The sequence below is a fragment of the Chelonoidis abingdonii genome, chromosome 4 (genome assembly GCF_003597395.2).
Source record: "Chelonoidis abingdonii isolate Lonesome George chromosome 4, CheloAbing_2.0, whole genome shotgun sequence".
In the NCBI taxonomy this organism is placed as follows: domain Eukaryota; kingdom Metazoa; phylum Chordata; order Testudines; family Testudinidae; genus Chelonoidis; species Chelonoidis abingdonii.
Window position 1 is genome coordinate 26,082,515 of NC_133772.1, and position 21,125 is coordinate 26,103,639.

General features: G+C 60.4%; 1 protein-coding gene across 1 annotated transcript in view; it reads left to right on the forward strand.

The window, feature by feature from the left end:
* CELSR2 (cadherin EGF LAG seven-pass G-type receptor 2) overlaps nt 1-21,125 on the forward strand; it is a 68,461-nt gene that overhangs the window by 20,816 nt on the left and 26,520 nt on the right. Inside the window, exons 3-10 of the mRNA XM_075064716.1 lie at nt 5,658-5,880; nt 11,052-11,167; nt 13,848-13,936; nt 15,768-15,925; nt 16,275-16,438; nt 16,855-16,980; nt 17,446-17,612; nt 20,278-20,529. Coding sequence (XP_074920817.1) covers nt 5,658-5,880; nt 11,052-11,167; nt 13,848-13,936; nt 15,768-15,925; nt 16,275-16,438; nt 16,855-16,980; nt 17,446-17,612; nt 20,278-20,529 — 1,295 coding nt within the window. The remainder of the gene's footprint in view (nt 1-5,657; nt 5,881-11,051; nt 11,168-13,847; nt 13,937-15,767; nt 15,926-16,274; nt 16,439-16,854; nt 16,981-17,445; nt 17,613-20,277; nt 20,530-21,125) is intronic.

Here is a 21,125-nt window from a genome sequence, read left to right on the forward strand (position 1 = left end):
TCTGCAGGCAAGGTTCCTGTGAGGGGTGGGGGGGAGCATCAGTTTCCCTGGAAACTGAAGCTGGTCATTAGGCTTCAGTTCTGGGAATGGAGATCCTTCCTGAAATCCTCTGGGGGGAGGACTGGGGATGTGGGAGGAGGAGTAGGGGGGCTGATGGGCAGGGGGAGGAGCGAAATTGATGCCATAAAGGGCTGTGACACGATGGTGAAATGTGGGGGTGTCTGGCTTTGGGGTGCTGAAGGGCAGGCTATGTGGCATCCAGCACAGGCTGCGCACTGCCTTGGTGAGCTCTGACTGCTCCCAAACTCCTACCCCTTGAGGACCCCAACTTCACCCCACCCCAAAGGGCTCCTCCACCTGCCTGGCCCCCCAGGGAGTCCTGCCTAGAGAGTCCCAGCTTCCAGTGCCAGGGGTGAACCCCCAAACCATTACCCTGCACACAGACACCCCCAGCCTGGCCCAGAAAAGCCTCCCAAAGACCCTCCCTCCCCCCAGACATGCTCCACACTGCCAGCCCCCCATCCCTGTGGACCCCAGCAGCTAGTGACCCCCAAACTCCAGCTGTGACATAACTGCTTGGCGTGCCCCTGTGATACCCACTGTGAACCAAGGACCCCGGTAAACCAGGCCCTGGCACTCCCCCAGTGTCCCTGGCACTGCCTGCCCCCGAACCCTGCCCCAGGAGGCTGCTGGCATCGCAGTAACCCTCCCTCCCCTCATCACCTGGGACGGACATGGGGATTTGGGGACTAGTGGGTAGAACACATGGCTGCAGGAAGGCCTCCTGGGTTCTGGCATGTTCTGGGAGAGACATACGGGGTCTGGTGTTACAACAATGTGGGCTGGGAGCTAGGATTCCTGGGTTCTCTTTTCAGCTCTAAGATATGAGTGGTGTCAGGGTGGGGGCGGAGGTTTGGGACTCCTGGGCTCTCTCCCTGGCTGGGTCACAAATTCTCTTTTTAGCCCTTAGCCCTGCTCTGTGCCTCAGTTTCCCCAACTGTAGACGGGGTGATGGTGCTGAAGCGAGTGTGACCCAGGACTGTAGAAAGCTGTGAGCTCCCTGGCAGTGGAGAATCCCCCTTCCCCACTGGGACAATGGACAATTCCCCTCCCCCACTGGGGCAATGGAGAATGCCCCCAGTGAGAAGGGTCCCAATGGGAGCTGCTGGGTGCTGAGCACTTCTGAATGCTTGCCCTGGCTTTTGAGAAGACGTGGGCACAGGATGGGGGGGTGCATTCTGCAGGGCACCCTGTGCCTCCTGCGATCCACGCCAGCTGGGCTTGTCTGGGCTGTGCCCAGCATCCCTGGCGCGCCGCAAGCAGGTAGCCCTGTGGTGAAACTGTAGAGCCACATGGCAGGTTCCCCCTCCAACTGCCCTGCTGGTAAACCCAAAGACAGCAAGCCATGGGGGAGGGAGACACTGGCCCAGCCAAGCGGCTCTCTGGGAGGTGCCGGCCTGCTCAGGAAGTTAGAAAGATGGAGCTGGGGTAGGGGGGCGTTTGGAATAATGCAGCAGGGCAAAGTGCCTCTCAGTAGCCATGCTAAAAGGCAGGGGGTTACTTCCCAATGTGCCAGTTCCTTGCCCGCCCTGCCCTGGGCACAGGGACGGTTTCCACGTGCACACGCCTGGCCATGGTCCCAGCTGCATCCCTGGCTCTGTGGTGAGAGTCTGCCCCAGGGCACATCTTGCAATCGCTTGTTCAAAATCTCTGTCTTCAACAGCCAAAGTCATAGCAAAGAAACCAATCCCACCCCCTGGTCCTGGCCCCAGCCTGCCTGTCCGATGCATCACCCACACATGCATTAGTGCAGTGCCGAAGCAGTCGCCTCACGCGTTAGTTTGTATTAGCCGCAGCTGAAAGGTTTAATCTGTTTCTTGGTGATTCCTGGTGCCTCTTCCCATAGAAACAGCCATAAATCTACAACTTTCCAAGGCACCGGCTCCCGGGTCTCTCGCCAGCAGCCTCGGCCTAGCCCCCGGCCATTAGTGTTATTTAGGGTGACCAGAAAGCAAGTGTGAAAAATCGGGACAGGGGGTTGGGGGGGTGGGGGTAATAGGAACCTATATAAGAAAAAGAGCCCAAAACCGGGCCTGTCTCTATAAAATCAGGACATCTGGTCACCCTAAACGTGGGTGTCGAGCAGCACGTTGAGGCCCTATCGGGTGGACGCAGCACAGACAGGGAACGACAGCCCCTGCCCCACACAGTTACCAGGCTAAGGCCCTGAACCAGCAAACAACGGCAGCACGTGCTGGCCTGTGATCACGAGTGACCTGCTCCACCAGGAGGGTGACCAGACAGCAAGTGTGAAAAATCGGGACAGGGAGTGGGGGGTAATAGGTGCCTATATAAGAAAAAGACTCAAAAATCAGGACTGTCCCTATAAAATCGGGACATCTGGTCACCCTACCACCAGCTCTAAGCAGATTTCAGCCAGGACCCTTCAGTGCTTCGTCCCCTTGGCAATAAAATGGTCACCACAGTGGTTACTCCGCTTCGGGCATGTGCATGGGCTTGTCGTTGTCGGGTCTGTCGTGTGAGCCGGACTGTGTACACACGGGCTTGTTGTCGGGTCTGTCGTGTGAGCCGGACTGTGTACACACGGGCTTGTTGTCGGGTCTGTCGTGTGAGCCGGACTGTGTACACACGGGCTTGTTGTCGGGTCTGTAGTGTGAGCCGGACTGTGTACACACGGGCTTGTTGTCGGGTCTGTTGTGTGAGCCAGACTGTGTATACACGGGCTTGTTGTTGTCGGGTCTGTCATGTCAGCTGGACTGTGTACATATGGGCTTGTTGTCACGTCTGTCGTGTGAGCCGGACTGTGTACACACGGGCTTGTTGTAGGGTCTGTCGTGTGAACCGGACTGTGTACACGTGGGCTTCTTGTTGTCGGGTCTTCTGGCTGCGGGACTGCAGTGCAGCATGGGGCTGGCATGTGCAGGGTCTCTGGGCTGGGAACGCGCTGGCTGCTTAGAGCAGCAGGTGCACATAGATCAGAGCTGCCGTTGTCATTAATCCCAGATTCTGCGGGGTTCCAGGCTGCTGGCACATCAAGGGTGGGCCCAGTTCTCGGCTGGTGTAAGCTGGTGCAGCCCCATTGCACCAATTTGCACCAGCTGAGAATTTGGCCCTTAGATTTACAGACAAGCCAAGTGAGCAGTGCCCCGGATGCTGCCAGTCCCCATGGAAGCTGGCACTGGTACCCAGCTGTCAAGATCTTATTCCCACTTTGAACTTTAGCGTCCAGAAAGTGGGGACCTGCATGTACCCCTCTAAACTTAATTCCTAGCTTAGATCTGATAATGCTGCCACCAACCAAAATATAGTGTTTGGTACACTCTGTCCCCCCAAAAACCTTCCCTGGGGGAATCAAGACCCAAATCCCTTGGGTCTTAAAACAAAGAGGAATAAAGCATTCCCCCTCTTTTCCCTTCCCAGATTTTCCCCTCCCTGGGTTACCCTGAGAGATAGTGTGATTCAAACTCCTTGAATCTTAACACAGAGATTAGTGTGATTTAAACTCCTTGAATCTAAAAAGAGAGAGGAATTCACCTTCCCCCCTCCCTCCTCCTTTCCCCCCACCAATCCCTGGTGAGTTCAGACCCAGTCCCCTTGGGTCTTACACAGGAAAAAAAAAATCAATCAGGTTTTTAAAAAGAAAGCTTTTAATTAAAGAAAGAAAAAGTAAAAATTATCTCTGTAAAATCAAGATGAAAAATGTTTACAGGGTCTCAGCTACATAGACCAGAGAGACTCCCTCCCCCCTAGCATAAGATACAAGTTACAGCAGACAGAGATGAAATATCCTTCCAGCAAAATACACATTTGCAAATCAAGGAAACAAATATAAGGACTAATTCGCCTCTTATCTAGTACTTACTATTTAGAACATGATAGACTGTTTCAGAAAGATTGGAGAAAACTGGTTACACGTCTGGCTCCTCTTAATTCCAAGAGAGAACAAAGAGCAACCCAAAAAGCACAAACAAAGACTTCCCTCCACCAAGATTTGAAAGTATCTTGTCCCCCGATTGGTCCTCTGGTCAGGTGTCAGCCAGGTTCACTGAGCTTGTTAACCCTTTACAGGTAAAAGAGACATTAACCCTTAACTATCTGTTTATGGGTTCCAGGCTGCTGGCACATCAAGGGTGGGCCCAGTTCTCTGCTGGTGTAAGCTGGTACAGCCCCATTGCACCAGTTTGCACCAGCTGAGAATTTGGCCCTTAGATTTACAGACAAGCCGAGTGAGCAGTGCCCCAGATGCTGCCAGTCCCCATGGAAGCTGGTGCTGGTACCCAGCCAAGGCTGCTCCCCCTTACAGGAGTGCAGCCCAGCAGTGGGGCAGTGAAACTGACCGGCCTGGTTATTGTCTGAGCGGCAGGAGGCAGCGGGATAGTGGGGGTTAAAAGCACCTGCTGTTTAAGGGGCTGGGAGGGTGCTGGGCTGCATGCAGCACATGATTCGGCGGATGAGCGTCCCATTAGTGCCCCCGAGGTGGAGCAAAGCAGGGCAGGTATCTGGGCTGCGGGTTTGGGGCACTGGGGCAGCACTTTCATCTCTGTGAATTCCCAGACCTCTGTTCCCCAGGTTATTTTATCTGTTGTGTGCTCAGGGGCCTGCTTGACAGCAGGGAGAGCCACCAGCCACAGCCATGCATACAGCTGATGGGCCTTGCACAGGACCCCTGGAATCGAAATTCAGGCCAGCTCTCTGGGCCTTGATTATGGCGGGTAATGGTGTTTTCCAGCTGTAGAGCTCTGAATGCGTCGCAAGGCGCTCAGGGTCCTTATTCCTGTTTGGGGGAAACTGAGGCACAGAGCAGGGGGGACTCACCCAAGGTCTCCTAGCAAAGGCAGGATCAGAACCCAGCTCCTCTGAGTGCAGGCCAGTGCTCCAGGCCACACTGCCTGCCCACTCCCATCTCACCCGGGAGCTGGGGGTCCTGCCCTCTGGCCTGCCCCAGCCCCAGCTTCCCAGGACCCGCTCCAGTGTGAAGTGCTGCCACCTGCATCCTGTCCATCCCAAGAAGTGCACATCTCCGCCCTGTTTTTAACTCGCCATGCCCTCAGTCCAGCGAGCCTTGCAGCCCCTCCCCCTGTGCCTGCAGCACCCCCTTTCCCAGCCTCGGGGCGAGCGCCTGCCCCCTGGCATTGCTCCAGCAGGGCAGGCTTCAGCTTGGGGTCTGTCAGCAGAACCCATGTCCCTTTGGGCTGCAGCCGGCCTCATGCCCCACAGTGTTTGCCAGGCAAGCAGCGGTGCCCCTGGCTTTATGCAGACCCCCACGCCCACATACCAGTGCTGCCATCCCAGGGAGCCATGTGCGAGGACAAGCCCCTGGCTGTGAGCGGGGCCTGGAGCTCGTGCCTTGCTCGGTCAGGTACCCCATTGTGCCGGGCTGGCTGGTCACGGGTGTGACGGCGTGTGCCAGGTGCGTGGCAGTGGGGAGCTGCTTGGGGCTGGTGGGACCTTTGGCGAGCCGGAGAATTGGGAAGGTTCGAGCTGGAGGTGCTGTCTGGTGCAGGACGATTAGTTCCTGGGGGCTGGGTGCAGCAGGGTGCTGTGCCCTTGGATCTTAGTGCCAGCCAGGGACCAGCAGCACATGCCTGGGGCGGGGGATTCCCTGGCACTGCCCCGACAGCTGCCCTTGCCCACAGGAGAGCACTGTGAGGTGAACGCCCGCCTGGGCCGCTGCACGCCGGGCGTCTGCAAGAATGGGGGCACCTGCACCAACCTGCTGGTTGGGGGCTTCAAGTGTGACTGCCCCTCGGGGGACTACGAGAAGCCCTACTGCGAGATGAGCAGCCGCAGCTTCCCAGCCCGCTCCTTCATCACCTTCCGGGGGCTGCGCCAGCGCTTCCACTTCACCGTCACCCTCACGTGAGTGCCGGGGGTGGGGACTGGAACGTCATCCGGGGACATCGCCCTCACGTGAGTGCTAGGGGGGCACCAACCAAGGAGGCTGGGCGACTGGCACCTCATCCAGGGGCCATCACCCTCACGTGAGTGCTGGCCCCAGGCTGGGAAGCCATTGCCTGCGTGTCAGTAGCAGAGGACCCTGGGGCCAAGGGTTCTGCGGAGCTGGGGCTGAGGTGGGTTCCCAGCTCGTCCTCCGTGTTGTCAGTGAACTAGTGAACTGGGCAGTCCATTCACACACACACACACCCCTCCACCTTCCCAACCACCCACTCAGCACCTCCCTGCCCACAAGCGTGGCCTTCCCAGCTCCTCCCTTCCCCGCCTTACTAGGACAGAGAGAATCCCCATAATAGCTCTTCCCCTAAAGGGCGTCTGTGTCCGGCCACCGGCTCCTCCACACCTGTCAGCTTCCCTGGGTCCATTGTGGTTTAGGCAAAGCCCATCCTTGCAGCATCAGCCCCTCGTTTTCCAGTTGTAAACCTGACCCCCTTCTCCCTACACCAATGGTTCTCAGCCAGGGGGACGTGGGAGATCTTCCAGGGGTACATGAACTCTTCTAGAGATTTGCCTTTTTTTACAACAGGCTACATAGAAAGCACTAGCGAAGTCAGTACAGACTAAAATCTCATACAGACAACGACTTGTTTGCACTGCTCTGTGTATTTTACACTGACTTGTAAGGACAAGATTTAGATTCCAGTTGATTTATTTGATAATCATATGGTCAAAACGAGAAAGTCAGCCATGTTTCAGTACTAGTGGCTGTGACCCTTTTGTATTATTATGTCTGAGTTTGTCAGCAGGTCGTTTTGAAGGGAGGTGTAACGTGGGGTACACAAGGCAGCTCAGACTCCTGAAAGGGGGACAGTCTGGATAGATTGAGAGCCACTGGTCTCCATCGGCTCATCCCTGCATTGACACCCCATAGCTCTGCCTGTCTCCCTGGCCCTGCGCGTGGAACTGGGAGATTTCAGAGATGCTCCCAGGGAGTCCTGGACTTTAACCTCTTCCCTAGCAGCCTCCAGGACCTCTTTCCTGCCTTTCCCTATGTCATTGGTACTTACATGTCCCACACCCACCGGCTCCGCCCAGCGCTGCCTACCAGGCTGTCCAGATGTCTCATGAGTTCCACTCAGGCAGCAATTCACCCTGCAGGTCTCCCGCTCATCACAACCCAGCTCTCTGTATCTCTCATCCTCGAATCCCCCGCTGCTATTCCCTGGCTCCTCCATAGTGGGAGCCCCTCCCCAGAGGGGTGTGCTCGGTACCACCATATCCTCTGGAAGGAGAGTTCCAGCCTGGGATTGTTTGCCTCTGCTCCAGTGATGCTACTGGGCACGATGGACCATTGGGCTGACCTGCTATGGCAGCTCTTATCTGGAGGGCCCCAGCCACAGCCCTGCCACGGCAGATCCCCTGGGGGTCAGGGTCTGGCAGGTGGACACTAAATGGCATCTTTGTTCCAAAGCCCAGGGCCCTCCCCGCCCCTGTCCTGCTCCAGAATGGACCCATTATTTTCCAGCAGGACACACGGGGATCTTCCTCCATTGGCCCTCCCTGACCCAGGAGCCCCCTCCACTCACTGCAGGGCCTGTCTGACTGGACGTGGCGGGGGTCTAGCTGCCAGTGGGGTAGGGTGTCTGCCCTCCTGGGCGCTTTCCTGCGAGTTCGCCAGCAGCCCTCATCCAGGCCTGGCCCCCCCCAGAGGATCCCCCAAGGCTGGGGCTGGAACAGCTGCTTCCCCCTGCATTGCCCGGCCCAGGCCTGCTCTGCTCTCCCACCAGCTAAGGCAGAGCAGGTTGAGCGGGGGTTGGGGATGGGAGGGATTATCCCCAGGAGCTGCGATGAGATCACAGCCCTCATCAATGGGCCTGGCCCCCCTTCCCATAATCCTGCCATCTCCAGCCATTGTCATCCCAGCACAAAGAACTAGCCAGCCGCAGCCTCTGCAGAGCAGCCAGGGCCCTTTGTCCTGGGGTGGGAGCCATGGCCGGGGCTGGGGCCATCACCCCGCGGGGGGCTGCCGCACACTGACAGCGGGTAATGAATCGTGGCTGGTATGGGGGACTGGGGCTAGGCCTGTTGCTCAGGTTGGCCGAGGGGATGGCCCCCTCCAGCAGCCCCACAGCCTGGCAAATTGCTGGGCTGTGGGCATGGGGGGTGCCCTATGTGCTGCTGCCCTGGCTGGGGGTGCTGCAGTCAGCGTTAGGGGGGCCAAGGGGCAGAACATCCCTCCTGGAAGGGGCTGGCGGGCACCTGCCCACTGCTGGACATAGGGTCAGGCCCTACAGAGCAGAGGTGCACCAGGCGGTGGGTGAAGGGCTGGCAGTGCGGAGGAGGAAGGATCTGGCAGTGCTGGGCACTTGTTAGGGGGCTGGGCCAAGGGGCATGTGGTGCTGAATACATGGGGGGCCAGTGACAGAGTGGTGGGACTCAGGACACCCACCTGCCCTGCTGAGTGACCTTGGCCAGTCACTTCCTCTCGCTGTGCCTCAGTTTCACCTGCTAGCCTGCATATAGCCCCAGCAAACCCCAGTCCTCAGCATGCCCAGCGCCCCCAGCACCCTCCAGCTCTCAGCACCCCTCAGCCCCCAGTGCCCCCAGCCCCCTTCAGCCCCCAGATCCCCTCAGTGCCCCAAGTACCCCAGCCCTGAGTGCCCCCAGCCCCCAGACTCAGTGCCCCCAGCCTCAGCCCCCAGTGCCCCCAGCCCTCAGCTGGGGTGAGAACAGGTTGGCTGATGAGCAATGGGAAGGTTTTCCCAAAGGGAAGAGGCCAGACCAGACCCGCCCTGACCTTGGGGAAGGGATGTGTGGAGCTTGGGGCTCAGACGTGTATGGTGGGGGAGGGTTGATTTTCCTTTTAAAGCCAAAAGCCGCCCCCGACCAAGTCCCTGAATTTCCAGCACACCCTGTGGAAGCTGGAACAGCTCCTTGGGGCTGGAGATCAGCGATGCTTTGTGCGGATGTCTTGTCTAATGGTTAGAGCAGGACATGGGTGACCAGGGCTCCTGGGCTGTACCCTGGCTCTGGGTGAGGAGTGAGGTGTCATAGTTAAAAGTAGGCAGGAGGGGGGCGGTCAGGACCCTTGGGTTCTGTTGCTGACTCCATTTGTGCTCTTGCCCAAGTCACTGCCCGTGTCTCAGTTTCTCCTTCCATTGAGAGGGAAATCTCCCATTATTGTTGAGTTTTCTATTGTATAGCCTCTCTGAACTGCAGGAGCATTTCAGTCACCATCACCATTCAGCTCAGGGGGTCGGTAGCATGTTCCCCTACTTTTATTGGTCAAGTATTGACCTTCCTACCTATTAGAGATCCTATGGCACAGATTGATCCATTGCAGATTTTTACTCTATTGGACTCTCTGCGTTCCCATACGGTGCCACTCCGCCACCAGCATGACCCACTCGGTCAGGACTTGTACCCTGGTGTTACCGTGTCCCATTGATTAGCATCGGTCCCATTGATTAGTTTCTGGGATGCCTGTTACATCAATCTCTTCATTTAATACCAGACTCATGTTCACCCATCTTAGTATTCAGACTTCTAGCATTTGTATACAGGCACTTATAAAATGTGTCACTGTTTAGTTATCTGGGACTCTTCTCATCTCTTTCTCTTCCGCTCCTAACTGTACTTATCAGCTTCTGTCCTCCCCACCTTACTAGGACAGAGAGAATCCCCTAAGGAGTGTTTGTCCAAACCATGAGCTCCTCCACACCTGTCGGCTTCCCCCAGCCCCTAGTTTAAAAACTGTTCTACAACCTTTTAATTTGACGCACCAGCAACCTGGGTCCATTGTGGTTTAGGCAGAGCCCATCCTTGCAGTATCGGCCCCTCCTTTCCCTTTCATAAACCTAACCCCCTCCTCCCTACACTGTCATCTCATCCCTGCATTGACACCCAGCAGCTCTGCCCGTCTCCCTGGCCCTGCGCGTGGAACTGGGAGATTTCAGAGAATGCTCCCAGGGAGTCCTGGACTTTAACCTCTTCCCTAGCAGCTTAAATTTGGCCTCCAGCCATACCTCCCTCTGTACCCCCATCCAGCCATACCCTCTCTGTACCGCTCCTGCCTTTCTCTGTGTCACTGGTACCTCCATGTACTATGCTCACCGGCCCCTCAGTCCCGACCCATACCCCCCTGCTGTCCCAGCCCCATTATGTTCATTCTTCCTGGCACCCGTGGGGCTGAGGAAGCCCCAGAACCAGCCCAGCAGCCCGAGTCTCTGGCCCTCAGGGAGGTGAGGCTGCCATGGTGCGGGGTCTGGGCCTTGCTTGGCTTCTCCCCACACATGCAGGGGTGCTGCAGTCAGCTACTCTGCAGGCTCCTTGCTATTCCTCTGGTCATTGACTGGGGGGAATCAGGGAGCATGAGGGAGCCAGGCCATGGCTGCCTTTAGACTCCAATTGCTGTGGGGAGACCAAAGATAGGATTGCCATTACCCAGCCTTGAACTCATGCCTTACTGCACAGGGAGAATGTTCCATGGGACCCATCACCTTAACTCTGTCCTGCTGTCCCCTTAACTCTGCCCAGATGCCCCCTTATCTCTGTCCCAATACTCCCCAAATGCTGACCTGATGACCCCTTTATCTCTGTTCCATGCCTCTTTAACTCTGTCCTGATGCCCTCTTAACTCTAATCCAACACCCATCTTAACTCTGCCTTGATGCCCCCTCCTTTAACTCTGTCTCAGTGCCTCCCTTAACTCTGCCCTAATGCCCCCTTAACTATGCCTTGATGCCCCCTTAACTGTGCCCAACACCCACCTTAACTCTGTGCCCCGATGCCATCCATTCCCCACGCAGGCCAAGGTGCCTCCATGGACCAGTCCTCTGGTCATGCTCCTGCCCAGGGTTCATTAGTAGGGGGACAGCAGGCCAAATCTGGAAAGCCAGATGCTTTTGAACACACCCCGAAATCTTTTCCTTTACTTATTGTCATTGTTATTTTTTTCTCTGGAGTCTGGACCTTGACCAAAAATGTGGACCTTGATACAAACTAATTGACGACCCTGCTCCTGCCCATCTCGGAGGGTCCCAGGGGGTTGGGCTCTCTCAGCCTGTGTCAGGCCATGAGGGATCCAGGGGGTGTGTTGTTCCGGACGCTGCTCTCACCCTCTCCCCCTTGGGCAGGTTCGCCACGAAGGAGCGGAACGGGCTGCTCCTGTACAATGGGCGCTTCAACGAGAAGCACGACTTCGTGGCCCTGGAGATCATCCATGAGCAGATCCATCTCACCTTCTCGGCAGGTAGGACCTGGCTGGGCCCGACTCCCTTTGGCCCCGGCTCCCCTCATCTCCGGGCCCAACTCCCCTTATCCCTGGGCCTGACTCCCTTCGGCCCTGGCTCCCCTCATCCCTGGGTCCAACTCCCTTCATCCGTGGGCCCGACTCCCTTTGACCCCGGCTCCCCTCATCCCAGGCCCAACTCCACTCATCCCTGGGCCCAACTCCCCTTATCCCTGGGCCCGACTCCCTTTGGCCCCAGCTCCCTTCATCCTTGGGTCCAACTCCCTTCATCCCTGGGCCCGACTCCCTTTGACCCCGGCTCCCCTCATCCCCGGGCCCAAATCCCCTTATCCCTGGGCCCGACTCCCTTCGGCCCCGGCTCCCCTCATCCCCGGACCCAACTCCCCTTATCCCTGGGCCTGACTCCCTTCGGCCCCGGGTCCCCTCATCCCCGGGTCCAACTCCCTTCTGCCCCAGGCCCAACTCCCCTTATCCCTGGGCCCGACTCCCTTTGGCACCGGCTCCCCTCATCCCCGGGCCCAACTCCCCTTATCCCCGGGCCCGACTCCCTTCGGCCCCGGCTCCCCTCATCCCCGGGTCCAACTCCCCTCATCCCTGGGCCCAACTCCCCTAATCCCCGGGCCTGACTCCCCTCGGCCCTGGCTCCCCTCATCCCCGGGTCCAACTCCCTTCTGCCGCAGGACCAACTCCCCTTGGCCTGACTCCCCTCGGCCCCGGGCCCGACTCCCCTTATCCCTGGGCCCGACCCCCTTTGGCCCAGGGCTTGGCTCCCCTCATCCCTGGGCCCGACTTCCTTCAGCACTGGGCCCGACTCTCCTTGGCCTGAATCCCCACATCCCTGGGTCCGACTCCCCTAATCCCCGGGCCCGACTCCCTTCTGCCCTGGGCCCGACTCCCCTCATCCCTCTGCCCAAATCCCCTCGGCCCTGGGCCCGATTTCCCTCATCCCTCGGCCTGAATCCCCTCATCCCTGGGCCCGACTCCCCTCATCCCTTGGCCCGAATCCCCTCATCCCTGGGCCCAACTCCCCTCATCCCTGGGCCCAACTCCCCTCGGCCCCGGACCCAGCTCCCTTCTGCCCCAGGCCCGACTCCCTGTGACAATGCTGCCTGTGGGAGCCAGCTGAGGTCACTCAATTAGGATGAACTGCAAACAAAATGGGGCAGACAAACCCCAGAAGCTGGTGGTTATTCCAATACTTAGATTTACCAAGCCAGCACAGAACAGCTTCTATAGTACCTCACTGGTTACTCAGAAGTTCAAACACCGCAGTTCCCTTAATGTGCCCAGCCTCAGGCTTCCATCCAGACACACATCAGATATGATGATGATTCCTGAAAATCTTATCTCATCATATAAAAGAAAAGGTTCTTCCAATCCTAAAGGATCAGCCACATACCCAGGTCCAATTATAACACAGATCTTACCCAAAATACACTCTATAGCCAATTCTTGTTAACTAAGCTAAAATTTATTAAAAAAGAAGAGAGAGTGTTGGTTAAAAGATCAATATACATACAGACTTGAATTCAATTCTTGAGGTTCAGATACATAGCAGAGATGAGCTTTTAGAAATAGCCCATAGGTTATAGTCCAATGTCCATATTCAGAGTGACTCAGTCAGTGACTGGGGATCTCAATCCTTATGGCTTAAGGTTTCCCGCTCTTGAAACCCAAAGCAGATCTGAGATGAAGTAGGATTGTGTCCCAGGGTTTTTATACTTTTCCGGCAGCCTTTTGGCCTGAGAAACAACAGGTTTAACTCTCCTTCTCCCAAACATCCTGGCAATTAGCACAGGGTAATTTATCCATTAAACAGTTCAGATTCAGTTTATCACAACCTTCAAAGAGACATATTGACAATAATAGTATTTCACTCAAGTATCTTCCTAAACGTTAATATTCCTTTTTTATCTTTGAATCAAAGCTATAGCAATAGACAAGACTTGTTTGGTTACCCCACAAGCCCTGAGCAAACACCTACCCTTCTACCTCTAACAATGCAGACTTGCATTTCAAAGCTCTAATTATTTACATGTTTTCCTAACAAGTCTCTAAAGTTCAGCCATTGCTCAGGTCAGTCTGTGAGTTAATTAACTCTTTCTGGCCCTGTCATCCTTCAATAAGATATTAGATCACACTCATAATGTCACACTCCCCTCATCCCTGGGCCCAACTCCCCCCATCCCTGGGCCAGGCTTCCCTAGGCCCTGACCCGGCTCCCCTTGGCCCCAGGCCCGACTCCCTTCTGCCCTAGGCCCAGCTCCCCTTGGCCCCAGCCCTGACTCCCCTCACCCCCGGCCCAACTCCTCTCATCCGCGGGCCCGACTCCCCTCAGCCCTGGGCCCGACTCCCTTCTGCCCTGGGCCCAACTCCCCTCATCCCTGGACCCGACTCCCCTCGGCCCCAGCTGCCCTCAGCACAATGACCCTCGCCATCCCTCGGCCCAGTTTCCCTGGCTCTCAGTTTCCCTGGCCCTACCTCCCCTTCCCCCCAGCTCCCGTCACCCCCTGGCTCCCGAGCGTGCAGCCCCCCACAGAGCCCTCTGCCCCCAGATCCTGCTCCCCTCCCAGGGCCCAGCTCCCTGCTGCTGGGTGGGGAGCTCTGGGCTCCCTTGCCCACCTCAGGCCGTGGCTCCCCCACAGCCCTGCGGTAACCAGCATCCCCCTACTCCCCCCAGGCGAGTCAACCACCAAGGTGTCTCCGTCTGTGCCGGGTGGCGTGAGCGACGGGCAATGGCACACGGTCCGGCTGCAGTACTACAACCAGGTGAGTGGGGCAGTGCTGGCGGGCACCTGGAGGGCAGGGCATCCAGGCGGCTGCCTGTCAGTGCCATGCCTGCCAGCCGTGCCACAGGCTGGGGACGTGGGGCGATCACCAAGGCTCTCAGAGGTCCCAGCAGACCCCCAGGGGGCAGCGCTGGGCCCCGGGCCCAGCCCAGCCCCTCCCTCGCTATGGGCTGATCCTGGTGATGAGCTCGCTGCATCCCCCCACCTCCCCCAGCCACCTCAATTCTCAGCCAGCCGCAGATTATGATGCTGAAATAGAGTCCCTGGTTGGGGTGGGGGGTGGGGGGCTCCTGCCCTGGGCTCCCAGAGAGCTGGAGGAGGCAATTGTGGGGTGGGACCCTCAGGAAGCATCTGAGGCCCTTGGTCCAGGGTGGGGGGTCCCAGTCCCAGGGCTCCCACTCTCCTGCCCAGGGTGGGCCCCATAGCCTCACACTGGGAGCTCTGCCCCGAGCCGTCCATGAGCACAGTGTGAAACCTCCGAGCGACGTGGATGTAGATGGCACCAGGTCGCTGGGGGCAGGAGGCAGGTGAACTGCAGCGAGGGGAGAGTCCCTCCCATGGGCATAGCTGGTGTTTGCACTGGCACGCGCCAGTGTGTCCCGCGTGGCCATGCCCTGAGGCAGCCTCTTGGCAGAGACGTGGCAGCTTGGCTTGGATTAGTGCCATTTGCCAGCACTGTGCGGGTTTACCTGCCTGCTGGGCACAGCAGAGCAAGGCCTGGGGGTAGCACAGAGCAGGGGTAAAATGTCGGCTCCCCTTGGTCAGGCTCTGTCTGTCCGTCTGTCCTCACTCTGTTCCAGGGGACCCGCAGCCAGCTCTGCTCCTCCTCCTTGCCCTCCCACCTGGGGTGGGAGGTTTGGGGGTAAGGAATCCCTCCCCTTTTGGGGCGCTGGGCACCATGTGTCGCTGGTCTAGGGGTTGGCTTTGCTGTTGTCTTCCCCACTGAGATGGGGTCGCCAGGGCCTGCCTGGCGCAGATAGCTGAGCGCCATTCACCTATGTCAGCCTATCCCGAGAGCAGACCCCCTCCAGTAACCCTGCGAAATCAGGGGCGGCTCTAGACATTTCGCCGCCCCAAGCACGGCGGCATGCCGCGGGGGAGCTCTGCCGGTCCGGCGGCTCCGGTGGACCTCCCGCAGGCATGCCTGCGGAGGGTCCACCGGAGCCACGGGACCAGCGGACCCTCTGCAGGCACGCCGCCGAAGGCTGCCTGCCTGCCGCCCTCCTTGCGACCGGCAGAGCGCCCCTCGCGGCATGCCGCCCCAAGCACGCGCTTGGCGTGCTGGGGTCTGGAGCCGCCCTTGTGCGAAATACTGGAGAAACTGAGGCATACATAGGCCACTTGGTCACAGGCCCTCACTGCACTGCCTGGGGGATAGGAGTCCTGGAGCCTGACTCACCCAGGGCCATGGCAGGGCCAGCTTCCCAAGGACTGGCTGGGCAGGGAGCTGGCCAGGAGGAGATCGGGCCATGAGCTGGCTGGGTGGGTGCTGTCAAAGTGGCTCTGCTGGCAGCTCCTGGGGCTGCCGGTCTCCCCGACCCCACACACCTGCAGGCTACCAGCTGCTTCTCGCTGGCAGGTGCAGGCCGAGATCTGGGTCTCAGGAGCACTGGGGACCCCTCTGCTCTGGGGTGCGGCCCTGCTGGGCTTCTCTCATGATGGGATGGCAGCAAAAGTCTGACTGGTGCCCGAATCCCTTGGGCTGGGGAGGTGCTGATTGTGCCACAGCCCACATAGCACATTCTCTGCCCTGTGTGGGGCTCTGCCCTGCCCAGTCACCTACTGCACCTGGGGTCTCACTCTCTCCACAGCCCATCATTGGGAAGTCAGGGGTGCCCCAGGGCCCCTCGGATCAGAAGGTGGCCGTGGTGACGGTGGACGACTGCGACGTGGCCGTGGCCCTGAAGTTTGGCGAGGTGCTGGGAAACTATTCCTGCTCTGCGCGGGGGATGCAGTCAGGAACTAAGAAGTAAGAGACTCGCTGGGGCTCCCAGGCAGACAGGGGGTCAGTGTGGGTCCAGGCGGCTTCTGCACAGCTCTGCTGGTGCCCGTCACTCCCAAACTGCAGCCCCTGCTAGCCCAGCCCTGGGCTCCCACCAGCTCTGCCAGTGCCCCTCACTCCCGACCCGCAGCCCCTGCTAGCCCAGCCCTGGGCTCCCCCAGAGCTCTGCCAGGGCCCCTCACTCCCGACCCGCAGCCCCTGCTAGCCCAGCCCTGGGCAGGAGAGTGTTTTCTGGTCCCTGGTTCAGGGTAGTGAATGGGGAGGAATCCCCCACCCCATGGCCATGTCCCCATGTGACTCTGCTTCCATTGGCCAGGTCCCTGGATCTGACGGGACCCCTGCTCCTGGGCGGGGTCCCTGACCTGCCGGAGAGTTTCCCGGTGCGCAACCGGCAGTTCGTGGGCTGCATCCGGAACCTGCTGATCGATAACCGCCAGCTGGACATGGCCGACTTCATCGCCAACAATGGCACCGTGCCGGGTGGGTGCTGGGCAGCTCCGGGGGGTCCTGGGAATGGAGCTGGGGGGCACTGTTCTGGGGGTGGGCCCAGGGGCAGCCTCTGGGATAGGAGCTAGGGGGGTGCTGGCGGTCCTTGAGAGAGGAGGGGCTCTGGGATAGGAGCTGGGGGCACCGTGCCGGGTGGGTGCTGGGTAGCCCTGCGGGGGGCTGGGATAGGAGCTGGAGGGGTGCTGGGTGGTCATTGAGAGAGGAGGGGCTCTGGGATAGGAGCTGGGGGCACCATGCAGGGTGGGTGCTGGCTGCGAGGGGGGGGCTGGGATAGGAGCTGGCATTGGGTCTGTGCCTCTCCCTGAGCCCCAAAGCATCATCTGTCCCCCCGTTCTGGGGAACACCCCCCCATCAACGGGGGCTCAGCCTGGCTCTCATTCCTGCCCCAGGCTGCTCTGCCAAGAAGAACGTCTGTGACACGAACACCTGCCACAATGGGGGCACCTGCGTCAACCAGTGGGACACGTTCAGCTGCCAGTGCCCCCTGGGCTTCGGGGGCAAGGACTGCAGGCAAGGTAGGGGGCTCAGGGGGGCAGGCGGGGAGTTTCGGGGGGCAGGCGCGAGTTTCAGGGGGACAAGGCAGGGGGCTCTGGGGCCAGGTGGGGGCTTCAGCAGGGGCTCAAGGGGGCAGGCAGGGAGTTTTGGGGGGCAGGCGCGGGTTTCAAGGGCACAAGGTAGGGGACTGTGGGGCCAGGCGAGGGCTTCAGCGGGGGCTCAGGGGGGCAGGCGGGGGGTTCTGGGACCAGTTGGGGGCTTCAGCAGGAGTTTAGGGGAGCAGACAGGAGGCTCCAGGACAAAGCTGGGCAGGGGGATGGCAAGTGTTACACAAATGAAGCCACAAACCGCTGCCCAAGTGTTGGTCCCCGGGATGCATGGCCCATTGTGGGGGGAGCAGTGGGTCCCTGTTGTGGGGCAGGGAGCAGGCCCCTGTTGTGAGGGGGAGCAGCAGGCCCCATGGGCTGAGCCGGTGTCTCCTGCAGAAATGGCGAATCCCCAGCGGTTCGTGGGCAGCAGCCTGGTGGCCTGGAGTAACCTGGCCCTGAGCATCTCGCTGCCCTGGCACATGGGGCTCATGTTCCGCACCCGCCAGGCCAACGGCGTCCTCCTGCGGGCCCTGGCTGGGCAGCTCTCCACCATCACCCTGCAGGTGGGGCTGGCCTGGGGCGTCGCCCACAGGGCAGTGCCATGGGGGAGGGGCTGTCATCTGGAGGGGGATGCCATGGGGGAGGGGCTGTCATCACATAGGGACTCCCTGCGGGTGTCAGAGCCTGGGGGAGGCAGGAGCAGGACCTCCCCTACTGCCCAGGTGAGAGTGGGACCCATTCCTGGCACGGTGCCCCAGGCAGCGACGCACCCGCCCTCTGCTGGGCTGGTGCCAGAGCCAGGGCTGGCTCCAGGGGTTTTGCCGCCCCAAGCAGCCAAAAAAAAAAAAGCCGCGATGGCGATCTGCAGCAATGCAGCAGGAGGTCCTTTGCCCGAGCGGGACTGAGGACCCTCCGTCGAATTGCCGCCGAATAGCTGGACGAGCCGCCCCTCTCTGGAGTGGCCACCCCAAGTACCTGCTTGCTAAGCTGGTGTCTAGAGCCAGCCCTGGCCAGAGTGCTCAGGGCCCCTGGCATCGGCCCCACATGGGCTGCAATAGGTCGGGGCAGGGCAGTGCCCCACAAGCCCCATCAGCCTCTTGCTAATGCTGCCCATCCCGGGGCCGCTCGCACCAGGGCAGGTGGGAGCACCCAGATCTGGGAGATGCTCCCCGTCTCCAGGGGCCCCTGCCCAGCATCTGAGCACCCACCCACGGGCCCTCATGACACCCGCTGGGCGTGTCCCAGCAGCCGGGACCCCAGACCACTGCTCCCCACACTGCCCCCTGGACCTCGTTGCCCCCTGTTCCCCCTGCCGCCCCGTCACCTGCCCCCTGCTTCCCCCCGCTCCCATCCCACTTCCTGTTTCTGCCCCACTGCCCCTGCCTACTTTCCCTTCATTGTCCCGGATCACAACTGCCGCCCCCTCCCCTCCCAGACGCTCCCCAACTGCCCCCTGCCCCCATTCCCACTGCCCTCCCTCAATCCCCCTCCAGCCCTGCTCCCCCCACTGGCTCAGCCCTCTTTCCATTCCTGCCCATTGCCCCAGGCCCCTACTCCCACCAGCTCCCCCCCACTGCCGCCCCCCTCTGACTGTCCCCGTCTCTCCACTGAGTAAGGGTACATGCTGATAGCGTCTCCCAGCCTGGCGTCCGAGGCTGGGCGCTCCCGGCTGCACCAATGAAGGTGAATGATGCGACTGGCACACCACCTGAAGTTGGAGTGCTGCGGTGTGGGCGGGAGGAGCACCCAGTCGAGGCTGTCCTGGCCTCGACTACGGCTGCACCAGGTATGGGGGCTGTGGGCACAGAGCAGGGGTGGGGCTGGCCAGCGTGTGGGGGTCCTGGGCAGGATAAAGGGAGTGAGAGGGCATAGAATGGGGGCTGGGTGAAGTGTGGGAGCCAGGATGGGGGGCCAGGCGAGGCATGAGGCAGGTGCAGGGGAAAGGGAGCAGGCGAATGGGAGATGAATGGGGGCTGGGGGGAGGTGTAGGGAAGCAGGAAGGGGGGCAAGGTGAGGGGGGATGTTTGTTCGCTGTCAATTCTTTTAAACCCTTGTGTCTGTTTCTTCACATTTGAACTGAATTTTGGGGCCAACAACAGAGCAGGGGTGCGAGCAAACAGAGACACCGGGGCCCCTGCTCACACCACGCCCTCACTCCACCACAGCCCCCTGCGAAACCCCCAACCCCTGGAACTCCCTGATCCAACAGCGCCTCTCATTCCCAGACCCGCACCCCCTGCTACCCACCCTGGGCTCCTGCTCGCACCAGCACCCCTCACATCCGACCCGCAGCCCCTGCTACCCCCAGCCTGGGCTCCCTGCTCCACCAGCGGCCCCTCACTCCCGACCCGCAGCCCCTCTGCTACCCACCGCCTGGGCTCCCTGCTACCAAGCGCCTCTCATTCCCGACCCGCAAGCCCCCTGCTACCCCATCCACCTTCCTGGCTCCCTGCTCCCAGCACCACCTCACTCCTGACGCAGCAGCCCCCTGCTAACCTCACCGCCTGGGTTCCCTGCTCCACCAGCACCCCTCACTCCCGACCCGCAGCCCCTGCTACCCACGCCTGGTCCCTGCTCCCAGCACCCCTCAACTCCCGCCCGCAGCCCCCTGCTGCCCCAACCTCCTGGGCTCCCTGCTCCACCAAGCGTCCCTCATTTCCCGACCCGCACCCCACTGCTACCGCCACCCCTGGGCTTCCTGCTCCACCAGTGTCCTCATTCCCCGACCCGCAGCCCCCTGCTACCCACACCTCGGGCTCCTTGCTCCACCAGCGTCCTCCACTCCGACCCGCAGCCCCCTGCTGCCCACCCCTGGGCTCCCTGCTCCAGCCGCGTCCTCATTCCCGACCCGCAGCCCCCTGTTACCCCCACCCCCTGGCTTCGCCTGCTCCACCAGTGTCCCTCATTCCGACCCGCAGTCCCCCTGCTACCACACCCTGGGCTCCTGCTCCAACCAGTGTCCCTCATTCGCCGACAACTGCAGCCCCCTGCTACCCCACCACTGGGCTCCCTTGCTCCACCAGCGCCCCTCTCCCTCCCGCAGCCCCTGGCTACCACCAACCCCTGGGCTCCCTGCTCCACCAGCGCCTCTCATTCCTGATCCGCAGCCCCCTGCTACCCACCCCTGGGCTTTCCTGCGCCCCTCACTCCCGACCCGCAGCCCCTGCTACCCACCTGGGCTCCCCCCACCCCCCAGCTCTGCCAGTGCCCCTCCATCCCGCCCTACAGCCCCTGCCCTGCTATCCCAGCTCTGGGCTCCCTCCTAGCTCCACTGGTGCCCCTCACTCCCGACCTGCTGCCCCTGCTATCCCAGCCCTGGGCTCCCCTGAGCTCTGCAGGGCCCAGTGCTCACCAGTCTCTCTGCAGGTGCTGGAGGTCCCCAGCAGCGAGCTGCAGGGGCTGAAGCTGAGGAACCTGACCGTGGGCGGCGTGGCGGGCGCGGGGGGCCAGGTGGAGCAGGGATTCCGTGGCTGCATGCAGGTATCGGGGGTGCTGTGGGGGTTGCACCCTCGTCTGAGTCCCAGCTGGGGGGATGGGCCCATCTGGCTGGGACCTGGTGCTGGGGTGGTGGGTGGGGGAGAACAGGTAATGGCAGCACCAGGGCCAGACCTACAACCCCCGCTCTCAGGCAGCCACACTGCTGCCCCCTCGGATAATGGGCACTTCCAGGGTCCCAGGGTGAGACTATGGCGCCCTCTAGTGGCCAGTCCAGGCAGCTACAGACTGTCACAGACTGGCCCTTGGGGGCCAGTTTCCATCCCTGGGCTGTTGGGTCTGTGGCACAGCATGAAACATGCAAACAAGGGGACTAATGGGGGAACCCAGCCCCCTGCCGCGGGGCTGCCACGCGGGGCTCTGGGCCCATTCTCGGAGGGGGCTCCAGGCTCTTTCTCATGAGTGCTCCGGGCCTATTCTGGGGAGGCCTGTGGGCCCATTCTTGGGGGAGCGCTCTGGGCTGATTCTCGGTGGGGCTGTGGGCCCATTCTCAGTGGGGCTGTGGGTCCATTCTTTGGGGGGGGCGCTTTGGGCTGATTCTCGGTGGGGCTGTGGGCCTGCTCTGAGGGGAGCAGAGGGGG